Genomic DNA, 13,782 nt, shown 5'->3' on the forward strand with positions numbered 1-13,782 from the left:
TGAAGTGTCCCAGGAAGTGTCACTGGGACACTGACAAACCAGTTACAGACAAGCTGACTGAATGCATCACACTGGACCAGCACACATCTCTGCTGGTTTCTTTTGGAGCTATGGTAGAACCTACCATAACAACTCTGCCTGACCAGAGTTGTGCAGTGAGACTCGGGTCCATCTCCGAGTGTCAGATGTGACTGCTGTTAGTTTCTCCAGCCACATCTGGAGCCTGGACTGGGCTCTCATTGAACTCTGTGTTCCATAATATTAAACCAGAACATCACTGCTGTGCAAACTAAACACATTACTGACATCTGACAAACAATGGACAGTATAAACTGAAAGAAAACTGAATGAATGACTCGGTGAATAAATGAACTGTTTACACTGGATGAACTTTAATCTGATGGCTGAATTACTGAATAGGTAAATGAATGAATGGTCAAAAGAAGGCCAGTACTCTCAGCATCATTCACTCAGCTTTACTGTAAATGAATAATATTTGTATTCATCCCTTATGGTACTCCTCTATGATGAACCAACTGAGGAGGAAGGACATTGAAGAATGGACTCTGAATAGTCAAATCATAATCAAAGTGCTTAAAATACTTGTAGGCTTATTTCTCAATAAATACGTTGGCTCTTTTTATAAACAAACAAAACTAATGAACACCTGACAATGCATCAACTACCAAACTTCCCTCTTGGAGTTTAAAGTCTTTAGTTTTTCCGGTTTCCACTGGTGTCTAATCTTTGGGCATGCAGTCACGGACCTGCTGCTACGTCACCTGTGGTGTTTGTGTGGACACAGTGGCTGCTGCAACACTTCGAGCCAGTGAACAGAGCCGGTTGTTAATGGTCCGTGTTGGATCGACGCTGCCTCTCTCCAGCTGAAGCTGCTGTAGTTAAGCATCTCATATTGATGCCGTTTCACAGGAGCCGGACATCAGCAAAAAGCATAATTAACCTGCTTCACCTCTAATCACCTGACATCCATCTCCCTCCCTGTTTATGAAGTAATAAAGACACATTTCAGTCAGGACAGGACCTCATAGGCTCTGGGGCTTCATTACCGTGTCTGTCCATGAAACAGCGCCAAGTCTCCAGGGTCAAACTGTGCAGAGGCGAAGAGGGCATGCAGCCAGCACTGTATTAAAGCCAATAATGAGCAGCACGCCGCCCCTCATGGCTCATAAACACAATCATCAATGCTGCCTCCTCCTGTGAGGCTCAAGAAAGCTATAGGCACAAACCCCTGGCCGAGAAAATTAAAACCACAAATACTATGAAGTAAAACCAGCAGCAGTGCCCTGGACCCTCCAGCAGGCAGAGCAACACCTGGTGCATCTCACTGTCACACTGCACCACGACATGCAGTAACAGAGGGGAAGCAAGTAAATCTCACATCTTGTCTATTAAATCCTGAGTCCAGGCCGACAAGTCGGGCCCCGAGTTGAAATGTAAAGGTTCCACAACAAGAGAGAGGAAATACAAAAGTCTCGAGGTAAGAACGTAAAGTGGTTTCCCACTGGTAGATAAGAGCTTCCCTCTGCTACCCCCACCCTCTGATGCACTGCACCTACACATGATGTGCACTGTTGACAGAAAGGGACCAGCCCTCCAAACTGCACTGTTGTTGTAGTGTGACGACACGACACTGCACTCTTTACTTTGCTTATTACTGGTCACCACTGCTGATCTGACTTCATCTGATCTTAGATATTTACTGCTTGTTCCTGTGGTTTTGTGTTGCACTGTGGCTGTTGTGTATATGCTGTACATTATACATGTATATGAGTAACACCAAATTTCATTGTATGCAAGTACGATGACAAGAAAGACATTGAAAACAAAACAGGCCTTGTCAGCTGTGTAACCTAATGTTGGACTTTGCCGCGGTCTCCCCCATCAGGACACATGCTCTGCTGGATGCTCAAGCACCATCTGGGTACAACCAACACTCTGAACTCCACACGGCTCTGAGTGCAGAGGGATGAGCGGTGTGTTCATACCTATGCAGTCCTGATTGTCGACGTAGTGAACCTCGTTGACTCCGAGCCCCTCCCTCTGGTACAGCTCTTGCTCCTGGAAAACAAATGAGATATTTCTAATGAGAAGCCATCACGATATTTGGCATTCATCTAATGAGGATGGGGACGACACCACCGCTGGTCGTGGAGGGTGTCCAAGCTCCAACAAGTGGCCCTTACACCGGGCTTTCTGCTATTACACCTTTGTGCTGAATGAGCACCTAAAAGTTTACAGCTTCAAGGCTGGATGATGCCAACATCTGAACACATCTCTTGTAGTCTTTACTTCGGGGGTTTAAGGTAAAATGAGGTCGAACATTTGTGGAAATAGCTCTGATAATTACAAAATGAAAGCCAAGCACAATTTTTTTTTTTTTTTTTTTTTTAACTGATGCTTCATTTCAAAGAAGTTTTCCAACAAAGTTCCAACAGATTTTGCCACCAGGTCAGCTGATTACATTCTGCAGCTGAACTACAATCACACAACTATCCGACATGTGGGACCTCAGGGCCGGCAGCTGAACAGCTTCTCCCTCACCATTTATTTTGTCAAAAACACCTCTACAAATGACAAAAATACCATTATGGAGGCAGCCGCTCTCCAAGGTCGACGACTGCCCGGCGTTGGCGGAGGTCTGAGCGCTCGAGTGCCTTCTAGTTTGTTAAGTGAAGACCTTCATTTGCAAAAAAATTATGTAATCCCAACATCATTATATTTCAAAATAGAAACACAGTGTTTCTGAACATTCTACACTTGGGCAGCATCGGTTTTCACATCAACAGCCACTAATGGTTGTCTGGGTGCTGAAGATGATGATGATGATATGGAAATGGAGAGTTTCACCGGCAATGACAACAATTTGGAGAAAAACCAGATGACTGCTGTTACAAAAACAGTTTAGTGAACATGAAAAAAACTTTGTCCCTCGTGAGTCTGCAGCTGTTTGCTGTCCAACACGAGAAAGACATTTAAACGATGTGACATCCATCCAAAAGGGAAAATCACGTTTAGCTTTTACAGTTTCAAGGGCCTGAAATATGATGGCTTTAATCCAAAAATGATGAATATTTGAAAGCGTGTCACCTACTAAAAAATGTTCACATCAATCAGTGGCTTCACAAAGTTTTTACTTTACTTTTTTTAATTTAATTTGAAATTGATAAAATTACCCTTGTTGCCCATTAATCTAGACTCAGAACCCAGAATGACAAAACCAAAAACTGAAAAGTCTCACAAAATGTATTCAGAGCCAAATAATCAGAGCATTCAAAGCCAAAGGTGAAGGGCCCGGTGTCGGCGCTCACCTCTTTCAGGATGCGCTCATTGAAGAACTGCTGCAGTTTCTCGTTACAGTAGTTGATGCAGAATTGCTCAAAGCTGTTGTGTTCAAAGTACTCTGCAAAACAGAAGCAGCAGAATCAGAGGGTCATTAAAACCATTCATTTTAGGAAATCATGCACTGCTTAGGTGTTTCTTTGACAACATGCTATAGTGCAAAACAAACTGCTGTCAGTGTGTCTCTGCTCTCGGGCGAGAAACCTTTAAATATCTACTGTACTCAGCTTTGTCAGAGGATTCCTGAAGCAGTGCTCAGTCATGCAATGTTCTACTGGAGCTTTAAAATTGCTGTTTGCCCTTTTCTGGGATTTATTTTCAGGCACTTTAGGAGAGTCAGATTATTATGCTATACTTGTATTTTCTTTCCTCTAAACTCCTTCAGAAAAATCTCATATAAATGTCACCGATTCACAGCACGAGGAACAAAACTATGACTTTTGATACTAAAATTCCACACTACTCCATAAATGGTAGTATGAAGAAAAAGTGTTGCTCGTCATCAGTTTACAGGAAAACATCATTTGGATATAAAAGCTTTGATTTAATTTCTGAGAAGCAGGTTTGAGCTGAAGAGGTCTGCGACTTTCTGAAGCCTGGAAAACATCGTTGTTCTAACCCCGATGACGTCTGTGCCAGATCGTTGCAGTTTTAATCCGTTTCCCAAAAAAGTAATGTTTATCTTTAGATGTCAGTGAGGAGTTTTGAGGGATACTTACCAAAGCCAGCAATGTCCAGGACGCCAATGAAGGTGGCGGAGGAGTCGAAGGGGAAGCACTGGTTGACTCTGGTCACCACATGGTCGAACAGACGGCTGTACACGGCCTTGGCCAGGGCGTCCCGAGCGTTGTTGGCCTGCTCCACTTTGAGCGGCACTCTACAGCAGACACACAGGAGGAAAAACAAAGAGTCAAAATACCACGCACAGTCCTGATGACTGAAAGAAGAGAAGGCATAGTCTGGCTTATGTTGTGAAGACATTTGTTTGAACGCATCCATGTCGGTTTAGTGTCAACAACCGAGGACAACTATCTAGTATTTATTCAACTTGAACTAAAACTCCCATACTACTCCTTATAAACAGGAGAAAATGTCTTGAAATAATCATTTTGTGGTCAAGAAATGTTGAATGGCACCAGTTTAACCTCTTAAAGAAGCTGAAGTTCACAGCTGGAGCTGAAGTGACCTCCAAAATGCAGCCGTGAACGGGGTTACGGTGTCAGAGCATGTCTAAGCACTGAAAATGGCTGTTGTGAAATGCTGAAAGGGATAATGATAGAAAGCTCCAGAATGTTAGTAACTGGACCTTTGAGCTTACTGTGGATTATTTGATACACTTACTGCAGGTAAAGGGAGAGAATGTGTTTTTATTCAGAAGACTGAAATGTCACTGAAAGACCTAACTGCAGCAAATTAAAGAATTAAAGTTCTTTAACACAGGACAAAACAAGTCATTGCAAAATGTCGTCTTGGATAATTTTAATGGTATTTTACAGACTCAAAAATTAATTAATTGAAATGTCTATCAACTGTACATCTGACAGGAGAATATATGCAAAGCAAACCTTCCGTAACAACCTCTAGTCGGCACAGGCAGCGTATTAAAGCTCGATGCCTAGTCTGGTCAATCATAAGATCATACACCACCTGTTAAACTGTAAAGCTGGTGCACCTCTGACCTCAGAGTGCATGAATTTATCTTTATTCAGCTGTTAAATGTGTCAAACTAATTGCCTAAAATCAGCATAAACATAAATCTGTTTCTGGAGGATAAAGGCTAAAGGAGTCATTATTTGGCCGCAGGCCGACGTGTGGCTGGAGTGAACAGGGCTTGCCTGACTTTCCAACCAGATAATTGTGTTATTGACAGCTAGAGAAGGACAGCCTGGGTGTGAGGTTGCAGCCATAAAATGGGGACAGAAGCCGTATCCAGCAGTGAGCTCTGTGGAGGTATTGTAATTGCTTCTGACTGTGTGCGAGTGCACGGTTCAGTGGCAGCAGACAAAAGGAGTGATCCCATCACCAGGGCCAGATGAAATGTACTGCATTAATCTGCTGTGAGGGTGAAGTTTCTGCTCAGGCTGCTCCTCCGGACTTTACTCCAGCACGACTGCAGTGCACTCAAGGACACGCTGGGAAATAACTCTCCAAGAGTGGCACTCAGAGATCCCCGAGCTCAGACTTCTCAAATCCACCCCCTCGGCTACACATTATCTCCTCTGCACATACCTTTTAATGCCATGTGCGGTTTCAATAGGAAGACTCGCGCCTTCTCGCTGCAGGTGGCTGTTTAGGGGTGGACCCCCTAAAGCTGCAATCTGTAATCTATGCACTCCCATCAGAATTCACTGTATATATGCATATTTCCCATTTATACCCTCGTGTCGATGTCAACGAGGCTTTAACAGCTGTGTTTACCTGCTGCATACTTTCTGCCATGCAAGTATCAAAGTTACATTTCAGAGCTGATTAACGGATTCAGTCACACACAGTCTTGGCGTCGACGTCTTATCGCTGGGAACACAAGACGGGAACAGGGCACGTGTCAAAAACAGACGTCTTTTGCTCTTTGGGTTGTAAAATGCATCAGTTCAATAAAGCGGCTCTTTTTTATCAACAGGCTGTTATGTATAAGCTTGAATGTTCATTCTTGACCTTGGACATGATGGTCTGAGTAAACACTCCTCACTCAAGGTCTCCTTACTAGGCGTTTGTTCAGCATTCATCTCCCAGTTGTCTCCACTAATACGGACTGAACAATGCAGCTGAAGGCCTTCACAATGCCGGTAACGATGATCCGAGTTATTTTGTCAAACATTGTAACTCATTAAGATTTACTTTATACATCACCTCATTATTATTTTACATTATGAATTTGTTTTGTTGATGATGACGATATGTAAACACCCCAGAGTTTCATTGTTTCCGCAGCTCGACACAGAGCGGGCCCTTCAGACCCGACGCTGCCCACCGACACCCCCACAGCACCTTGTCTGCCCCCTGCCCTCTCTCCACCACCTACCATGTTTAAATCATGCCGCCGGTCCCCCCAAGCTGCAGCCTTGTAGCCAGAGGTCCTAATACTGCAGTGAGGTCCTCTCATTTAAGAGCCAAGAGGTCATAATGCCAGGGCAGCATAGTGTCAGAGCACTAATCATATAAGCAGCCCAAGATGAATTCCCACTGAGCCTCTGCGCTGTTGTTTCCCCGTCTCTCTCTCTCTGTGTGTGTAATTAGTAATAACGCCATTTGCAGTCGCTCTGCAGACGCCTGCTGGTCTGCAGCTGCTCCCTGGCTCTGCTCTCAAAGGCTCCACGCAGGAAAGGAGAAGCTTTAAACTGGACTTTTGACCATGAGAGGAACGTTCTAATGTGTAACTGACAGCTACTGTGTGTTGATATATTGCAACTCTGCTGTGCGGCCCCACGTCACACAGTCATGTCTAGATCATTCCAGCTCACCCGCAGGCTTACATTGAGACGTTCAGATGTGTACTGAGGTGCCGATCCATGGAGAGCTCTACAAACAAATACCTGCAGCTGAAACTCAGTCCTACAGTGTACTTGACAGGGAACCAGTGGGGGGGATGGTGACACAGGTGTAATGCCGTTTCTCCTTCTGGCACCCGTTAGAAGTCTCGCTGCCCTGTTTGTGGTCATTCTGCATCTTGTTTTGCGTCTTTTGGCTGTTTCCTGTCACTTTGTGCCAGTTTTCTATCACTTGGTTGACTTTCCAACAAGAGCTGTGTCCAGTCACGTCATACACAGACTTGGGTCTCAGGCTCTGAAGTAAGTTAAATTAGATAACATCTTCTTCCTGTGTTTCTTCCATCTGTCCACACAAACCACATGGTGTCTGTGTGGCTTGATGTATTAATGTATTGCTCTCTGACATGGCCTCAATTCCTCTCAGTAATTGCAGTGAAACAGCAGAATCACTCTGGCAGTGATATATTGACATTTACAGATGGAAAGGTAAGGTAAGGTTGAAAATGAGACAAAAAGTTGGATTAAATTAATCAGGAGGAGGACTGAAAGGCAGATGATGTGGTGAGGCCACAGACGTTCCTGCAGGTTTGTTTGACCGATACCTCCCGAATCCCACAAGCTGTTAATTGCCGACCTCCCCCACTGGGGTCGCCGTGATCGGCATCTTCCATTTTCACTTTGCCCTCCGTCTTGTTCTCGCCCTTCAACATTACACTAAAGTTACAGGTTTCCTGTGCAGCGTTACGACGTGTTGGGATCTCAGCTCCCTCTCAGCTTTCACTTGATCTGCTGCCAGTCTCTGCCTCTTCATACAAAAACTCCCCTTCTGCTTGTGTTTCAACTGGATGAAATTCTCTCATTAAAATAAAAATAATTACTCTGCTTTACCATCTCACATAAACACTCCCTTCCTCTTTATGTTTACAATATTAAACAATTTTAGGATCAAGTCTGCTTTACTTAAAGAACTCATTATTTGGCCGCTTGCCATCTGATCTATTGTCATTATAAAAATGACTGTTTATTGCCACTTTAAGGTTTGGTTATGTTTCGGCACAAGAAGACTTGGTTAGGATTCGGGAAACATGGCGGTTCAGGTTATACTGTCATAACTACTTTAGGTTCAGGGGACTCCTGTCATCACAGTTAAAACAATAACTACTTGGTTAAGTTTAAAAAACAGTCTTAGATACAGTGAAATCAATCCAGTGTTGAACTGTAAATGGATTTTATCCAAAGTGCTTTACTATTTGCCTCTGACTGACCAACTCACATACACACACACAACAGAGCGACTGAAGCATGGCACCGTGTCAGGTGCTGGACTGACCATCTGGTGAGATTTATGGAGCGTTTGCAGATAAAAAAAAAAGCCGGGACAGCGAAGGCTGCCGATCGCTGTGAATGAGACCAAAGACTGAGATGAGATTCAGAAAGTGTCCAGCTACGCTACAGGGAAAAGTTGGAGAAAGGCTCAACTTTATGCAAATGTCATCTGGCGCAGTGCGAGCGACAGCCAGGTGAGAGTCGGCTGAGGTCACCTTCTTTCCAATTTAAGGAGATACTGGGGAAAAACAGGAACGGCACATGCAAATGAAACGCTGAGTGCTGCAGAGTAGTGTGCAGTCGGAGCAGAGGGTGGTCAGCAACGCACCCCTAGAAGTGCAGATTCAAGAAAGGCCAACTAATCTGCTTTGGCTTAGAACAGGGGGAGCTGGGGATCGAATCGACAGCCTGCTCCACCAGAGGGTTACCCCGTCCAAGCTCGATACCGTGTTGCCCCATCCTCCTCGTGTGGACTTTTTAACATCAGTGAAACTCAGGTTTTCCTCGGGAGGGCGCTGAGTATTAACCCCTCCTTACCACCGCCTGTTTCTGTTCAACCATTCTGTCATTCATGCTTCTTGCACTTAATTTTCTTGCTTAAAATATCTTTGACTCGAACACTTTGTCTTTCTGTCAGCAGGTTCACCAAGTTCCCGCCTTTCTAAATGAAATTATATTTCATTGATTGACATGTCATTAAGATTTCCATCAATTCATCTCTGTCAGGTCCTGCTCTGGGTATTTCTGAACATCAGATGATAAACCTAGAGGCTGTAACCTCTCTGTAAATCTAGCATTTTGCTGCAGCTTGTAATACCATATGTCATATATATATATATGGCTTTAATAAATACATCTGTTAACACTGTCGACACCTAGAATGTGTGGGTTGCTGTCTGCTTCTAAAACACAGGAGCTTATTTGGGGTTTCTGTTGGAGCAGGAGGCCTGTAGAGGTGGGTGGCAGTAATCTGCTGAGGCTGTTTGCACTGCCAAAAATAACTGAGGAAGATGCAGAAGCGAGTCCTGCAGAGTCACTGCTTATCCAAATGATCCGATTCCATATTTCCTGCTCGTATTTGCTCTCTGACTGTAAATCACCTTAAAGATGTAGCTGCTAACTCGCTCAGTCACAAGCACTGTGATGACTTGAACAACAGTCAGCAACTTAATTAAAAGGGAGAAGTGTGCAACCATATTGCACAGCATCACGTTGACCGACACCTGCAGCACAAACCAGCTGCGTCTTCCAAGCAGTAGAGACACCGGACAGTGTCTGTGTTGCACTGAGCAGATGAGTAAACATGGCAAACACGCTGCTTCTCCTGAGAGACGCCGAGAGATAAGACCGTGAAACATCCCCCTTAGCGACGCTGCTGCTGTGTGGGGCTTACAGAGAAAACAATGGCTGTCTCAAACCACCGGTATACATCCTGTAAACTTCTATCAGCCAAATAGACATGAACCGGCACAGACTGAACCACAATTAGTCAGGAGTTGTGACACCTAATCATACAAATGGCCCAACAGGTATAATGGAAAGTAACCTCAAGTGTTAGCTGTCGTTAAACTTTTCCCAGAGGACGCTGCCTGATAACTGCCTGAAGACAAACTGTGTCACCTTGTACGGGTTCAGCTGTCACAGAGGAAAACAAATTACTTTGCTAACATGAACATTAAAGCAGCACAGCAGAAACAGGCCGAGTCTCATTCAGCGTTAAAAACAGCAGCGCTTCCTGCTGCGGGCTGGTTGATTTCTAACTGGTGCATTTAGGGCGCTGTGTGTTTGAACTACTCTGAAGTGCGTCATTTTGCAGTTGTTGTCTTTAGCATGAATCCTGACAACCTGATGTGACGGTTAGCACGAGTCATTTCCCTTCATTTACAAACCATCTGAATAATGAGTGCATGTTTGAGTGAACGGCGTGTTCACAGTCCAAGTCATGTCAGCAGCTGGTGAACGCAGACATTGATGGTGTGAAAATGTTCGACTACCACGAAGATGAAGGGCTACTGTACACCGGCTCTGTCGGCACAGAGCCCATTGACCCAGAGATCACAGTACTTCTAATGCCAAAGCCTTTTCAGATATTTGTATTTATACTACAGCTTAGGTTGTGGAAAGACAGTGTGAAGTGTAACTATGTACACAAAAAGGTTACTACAGTTTAATGGACAGATGCGTTGGCTGATTACTGGTGGAATAAAAGATAAATGGACTCTTTCACATTGCTTATACTAGCATTTCTCCGATGCCTTTACATCTTCAGCTGCATTTCATTCTTGTATGAGTAATGAAAGTCTGAACCTTGAACCTTCAAGAGTCAAACTGAATGGAAAACTGGAGCGAGATCACTGAGCCGCTACCCAGCCTCCTCTCTCCCTCTGTAACACTCATGTCTCTCAGTCAACTCTTTCCTTTTTCACCCTCTCCTCCTCCTCCTCCTCCTCCTCCTCCTCACCTCCTGTCTCCCCAAATCACTGAGCTTCAATGAAACCAAACTACTCACACAGGAAGTTCAACAACCTGTTTACCTTCATGTAAACACACTGACTGTCGCTCTCCTTATTTCTGTTTCAGTTTGCTTTACTGTCAGGGCATGTAATTACATTTCTGTTCCCAAGGCTTACACAGCAGAAGACAGTGCACAAATAAAGTGACATATCAGATTCATCCTCTCTCTCTCTCTCTCTCTCTCTCTCTCTCCCTGTTCTGCCTGCCCGTCTCTCGCCCTCCTTCAGCGCCACACACACAGCCATCTGCACTCCAGTTACATAACTCAGACAAATAAATAACCGGCTGAGGTGATGCATCCGGCTGGAGGGAGTCCAACCCACCGCCTCACTGGGATTCACCCACTGTCCTCATTTTCTCCACCAACAATAAAACAAACTTCTGTACGGATTCAGTTGTGTCACCACTTCCAAGCAGAACAAGAGAACTGAGGACCGCCACACCCGAGACATACACTCAAAGGACAAAGACCTGCATCGTTTTTGGGTGACAGGTGCTCCTCTGTACAGACCAGCCACAAGCAAGTGGAAAGAACCACTCACATCAACCTTCTCATAGCAACTCTGAGCTGCAGAAATTGTGAATTTCTGACAAGCGCAATATCTCCCACTTGGTGAAAAGAAGTGTCAACAAACCTGTGGCATTAAGTCAATATCACTGCTGTGACTGAGCGTCTAAATTAAACCCAATATTACAGAGGAGCCAGCGTCCGCTGGGCCTGAAGACTACACGCCTGAAAGGTACATAAATCTGGGGGTGTGGAGTAGAGCCTGCTCTCCATCTTTGCTGCAGGCTGCATTAGCCGCTAACACAACCGAATACCAGACCACGTGCTCAGTGACTGAACTACACCGTGGCCAGGTTGTGACCAGGAAGACAGACTTGTCCAATATTCTAACGGAGGAGAAGATCTCTAGTTCTGCTGCATCAGTTCTGTAACTACTGTAGCTGTCCGTTTGGAGTTTGACAATGCCGCACAACGCTAAATCGGTCAAGACAAATTCAAGCCTAATTTTATTTTTATAGCCCAAAATCACAAGTGGGATTCAAAAGGCTTGATCAGTAGATGAAGGGTTTTAATATTATACTAAAAGGGTGGTATATACAGCCTGGATGAGGGGTCATTTAAAAAAAGTCCACATCCTAAGCTACGCTAAGCTGTTGCACATTGGATGTTGAACTACTCCATCAGCGTTCATCTGCTTGGCATTGCACAGCTAGTCGGCGATGAGGCAGGGAGCTTTCTCCTCCAGTCAGACGTCACCATGAAGCCTTCCTCTCACTGCTCTTTGCTTACATTATAAAACAGCCATTCATTTTCTCTTTAACTGTTCGCTATTTTATTTATTTATATGAATTTAAACTAGAAATGGATCACACACGACAGCATCATCAAAACATTTCAGACCTCACAGTGGATATTCAGCAGCGTACAACACTGAGCCTAGCAGACTGTAGCAGGCCTACGTCTGTATTCACATTGCAACTTGTTCTTTCTATTAACAGCTGTAGAAGCAGACTCCATTTGACTCCAATCGATAGACTGCATTTTATTTAAATAGTATTTACACTGCTGACAGTGCTACTGTTGTGTCTGAAAATTCAGACTGCCTTTCCCATAAAGCTCAGAGATTTACTGTGCAGCTTCCCATCAGTCATCCCCCTGCCTGAAGGGGATGAACATCTTGGAAACCAGTTTTTCCATCCCTGCGACCATCTGCCGTCACCAGAAAGTCTGCTGCCTCCTCGTACACAGAGGACCTTTTGCTTTCTCGGACGAAAGGTTTTTCTTTTGGCTGTAATGGAGGGAATAAACATGTTGGAAGTGATTTCTCCCACCAGCTTTTCATTCCTTCCACCATCTGCCGCCAGCTCTGGAAGAACACCACCACTGACGCTAAAACACAATCCAGCTGATTCTCTTCCACATCCAGCCCTGGTGGATCCTGATATAAAATGAAGTATAGGGGATTTTAAGAGGAGCAGTGGGTTTCTGTGCTGTGTTGAACAGGCCCATCTATCAGTAATCCAACAGCCAGATGTGATAACCTGCATTAACTATTTATCTTGGCTTCCCCAGTTTACAGAAGCTGCAGCAGTGATTACTTTCAGCAACATCAGCGTCATAATGACCTGATGTACAGATGCAGAACATTTCATCTGGGTGAAGCAGCTGAATAAACACAATAAGCAGAAGGATCCAGTGTTACGGGGATCTGTCAGACACATGTACGTTTACACAGAGTTTAACTGACATCAACTGACACTCAGACAGGAAGCAGCTTTGAATTCACCTGCCTCTGTTCCTCTCTCCACCGATGAAAGAGGAGAGGCAAACAGTGTGGGAGGTTTGAAATCGAGGCGAACTGGCTGGCATTCACACGGTGTGTGCTGAAGCCGAGCGGCCAGCAGAACTGTCGGAGGCTTTACAGCGACCAAGTTCAGGCTCAGTGCAGACTCGGACCGGAGGGGGCTGTCAATGTCTCGTTTCTCTGTGTGACGCTACCTCAGGCATATTTTCATGTTGCTGTATTCATGACCACGATGGGCACAGCGGCTCTATGAACAGAGTTGGATCGGAGCCGTTCAAAGGGCGGAGCTTAGCTACACACAAGGTGCAGGGCAAAGAGGCCAGCTAAAGTCTTTCCTGCTGGGTTTGGTTGGAGCTGTGGCCATGTTTATTTGGGCTTTAGAACATAACAGCTGTGAAATAAGCAGAACAAACTTGTTGTTGCTTGTTGAAACCATGTTAGTAGGTCAGTAGCCACTGTTCCTATTCTTTAACCCATGTTGAGATGGACATCAGCACTGCGTGTGTGTGCCTTTGTATTACTCACATTATGGGGACCGAAACCTGTTAACACACCCACATTCTGGGGACTCTGCCAACCTCTGGTCCCCACAAGGAAATCACTGAATTTTATGGTGGTAACATGGTTAAGGTTAGGACGGGTCTGCAGGAAATGAATGCAAGTCAATGTATAGTCCCCACAAGGAATGAAAACACAGCGCGTGTGTGTGTTACTTAGACACGGATGTGATGACGCATCAACACAAAAAGAGCATTAAGGCCTGTGATGTGAACGCAGCCAAT

General features: G+C 44.8%; 1 protein-coding gene across 1 annotated transcript in view; it reads right to left on the reverse strand.

The window, feature by feature from the left end:
- The window catches only part of myo6a (myosin VIa), a 101,735-nt gene that overhangs the window by 45,660 nt on the left and 42,293 nt on the right, over positions 1-13,782 (reverse strand). Inside the window, exons 13-15 of the mRNA XM_020619470.1 lie at positions 4,080-4,237; positions 3,330-3,421; positions 2,007-2,079 (exon numbers count right to left, since the gene is read on the reverse strand). Of these exons, the coding sequence (XP_020475126.1) occupies positions 2,007-2,079; positions 3,330-3,421; positions 4,080-4,237 (323 nt within the window). The remainder of the gene's footprint in view (positions 1-2,006; positions 2,080-3,329; positions 3,422-4,079; positions 4,238-13,782) is intronic.

This window comes from Monopterus albus, unplaced genomic scaffold (assembly GCF_001952655.1).
Source record: "Monopterus albus unplaced genomic scaffold, M_albus_1.0 scaffold220.1, whole genome shotgun sequence".
Taxonomy (NCBI): domain Eukaryota; kingdom Metazoa; phylum Chordata; class Actinopteri; order Synbranchiformes; family Synbranchidae; genus Monopterus; species Monopterus albus.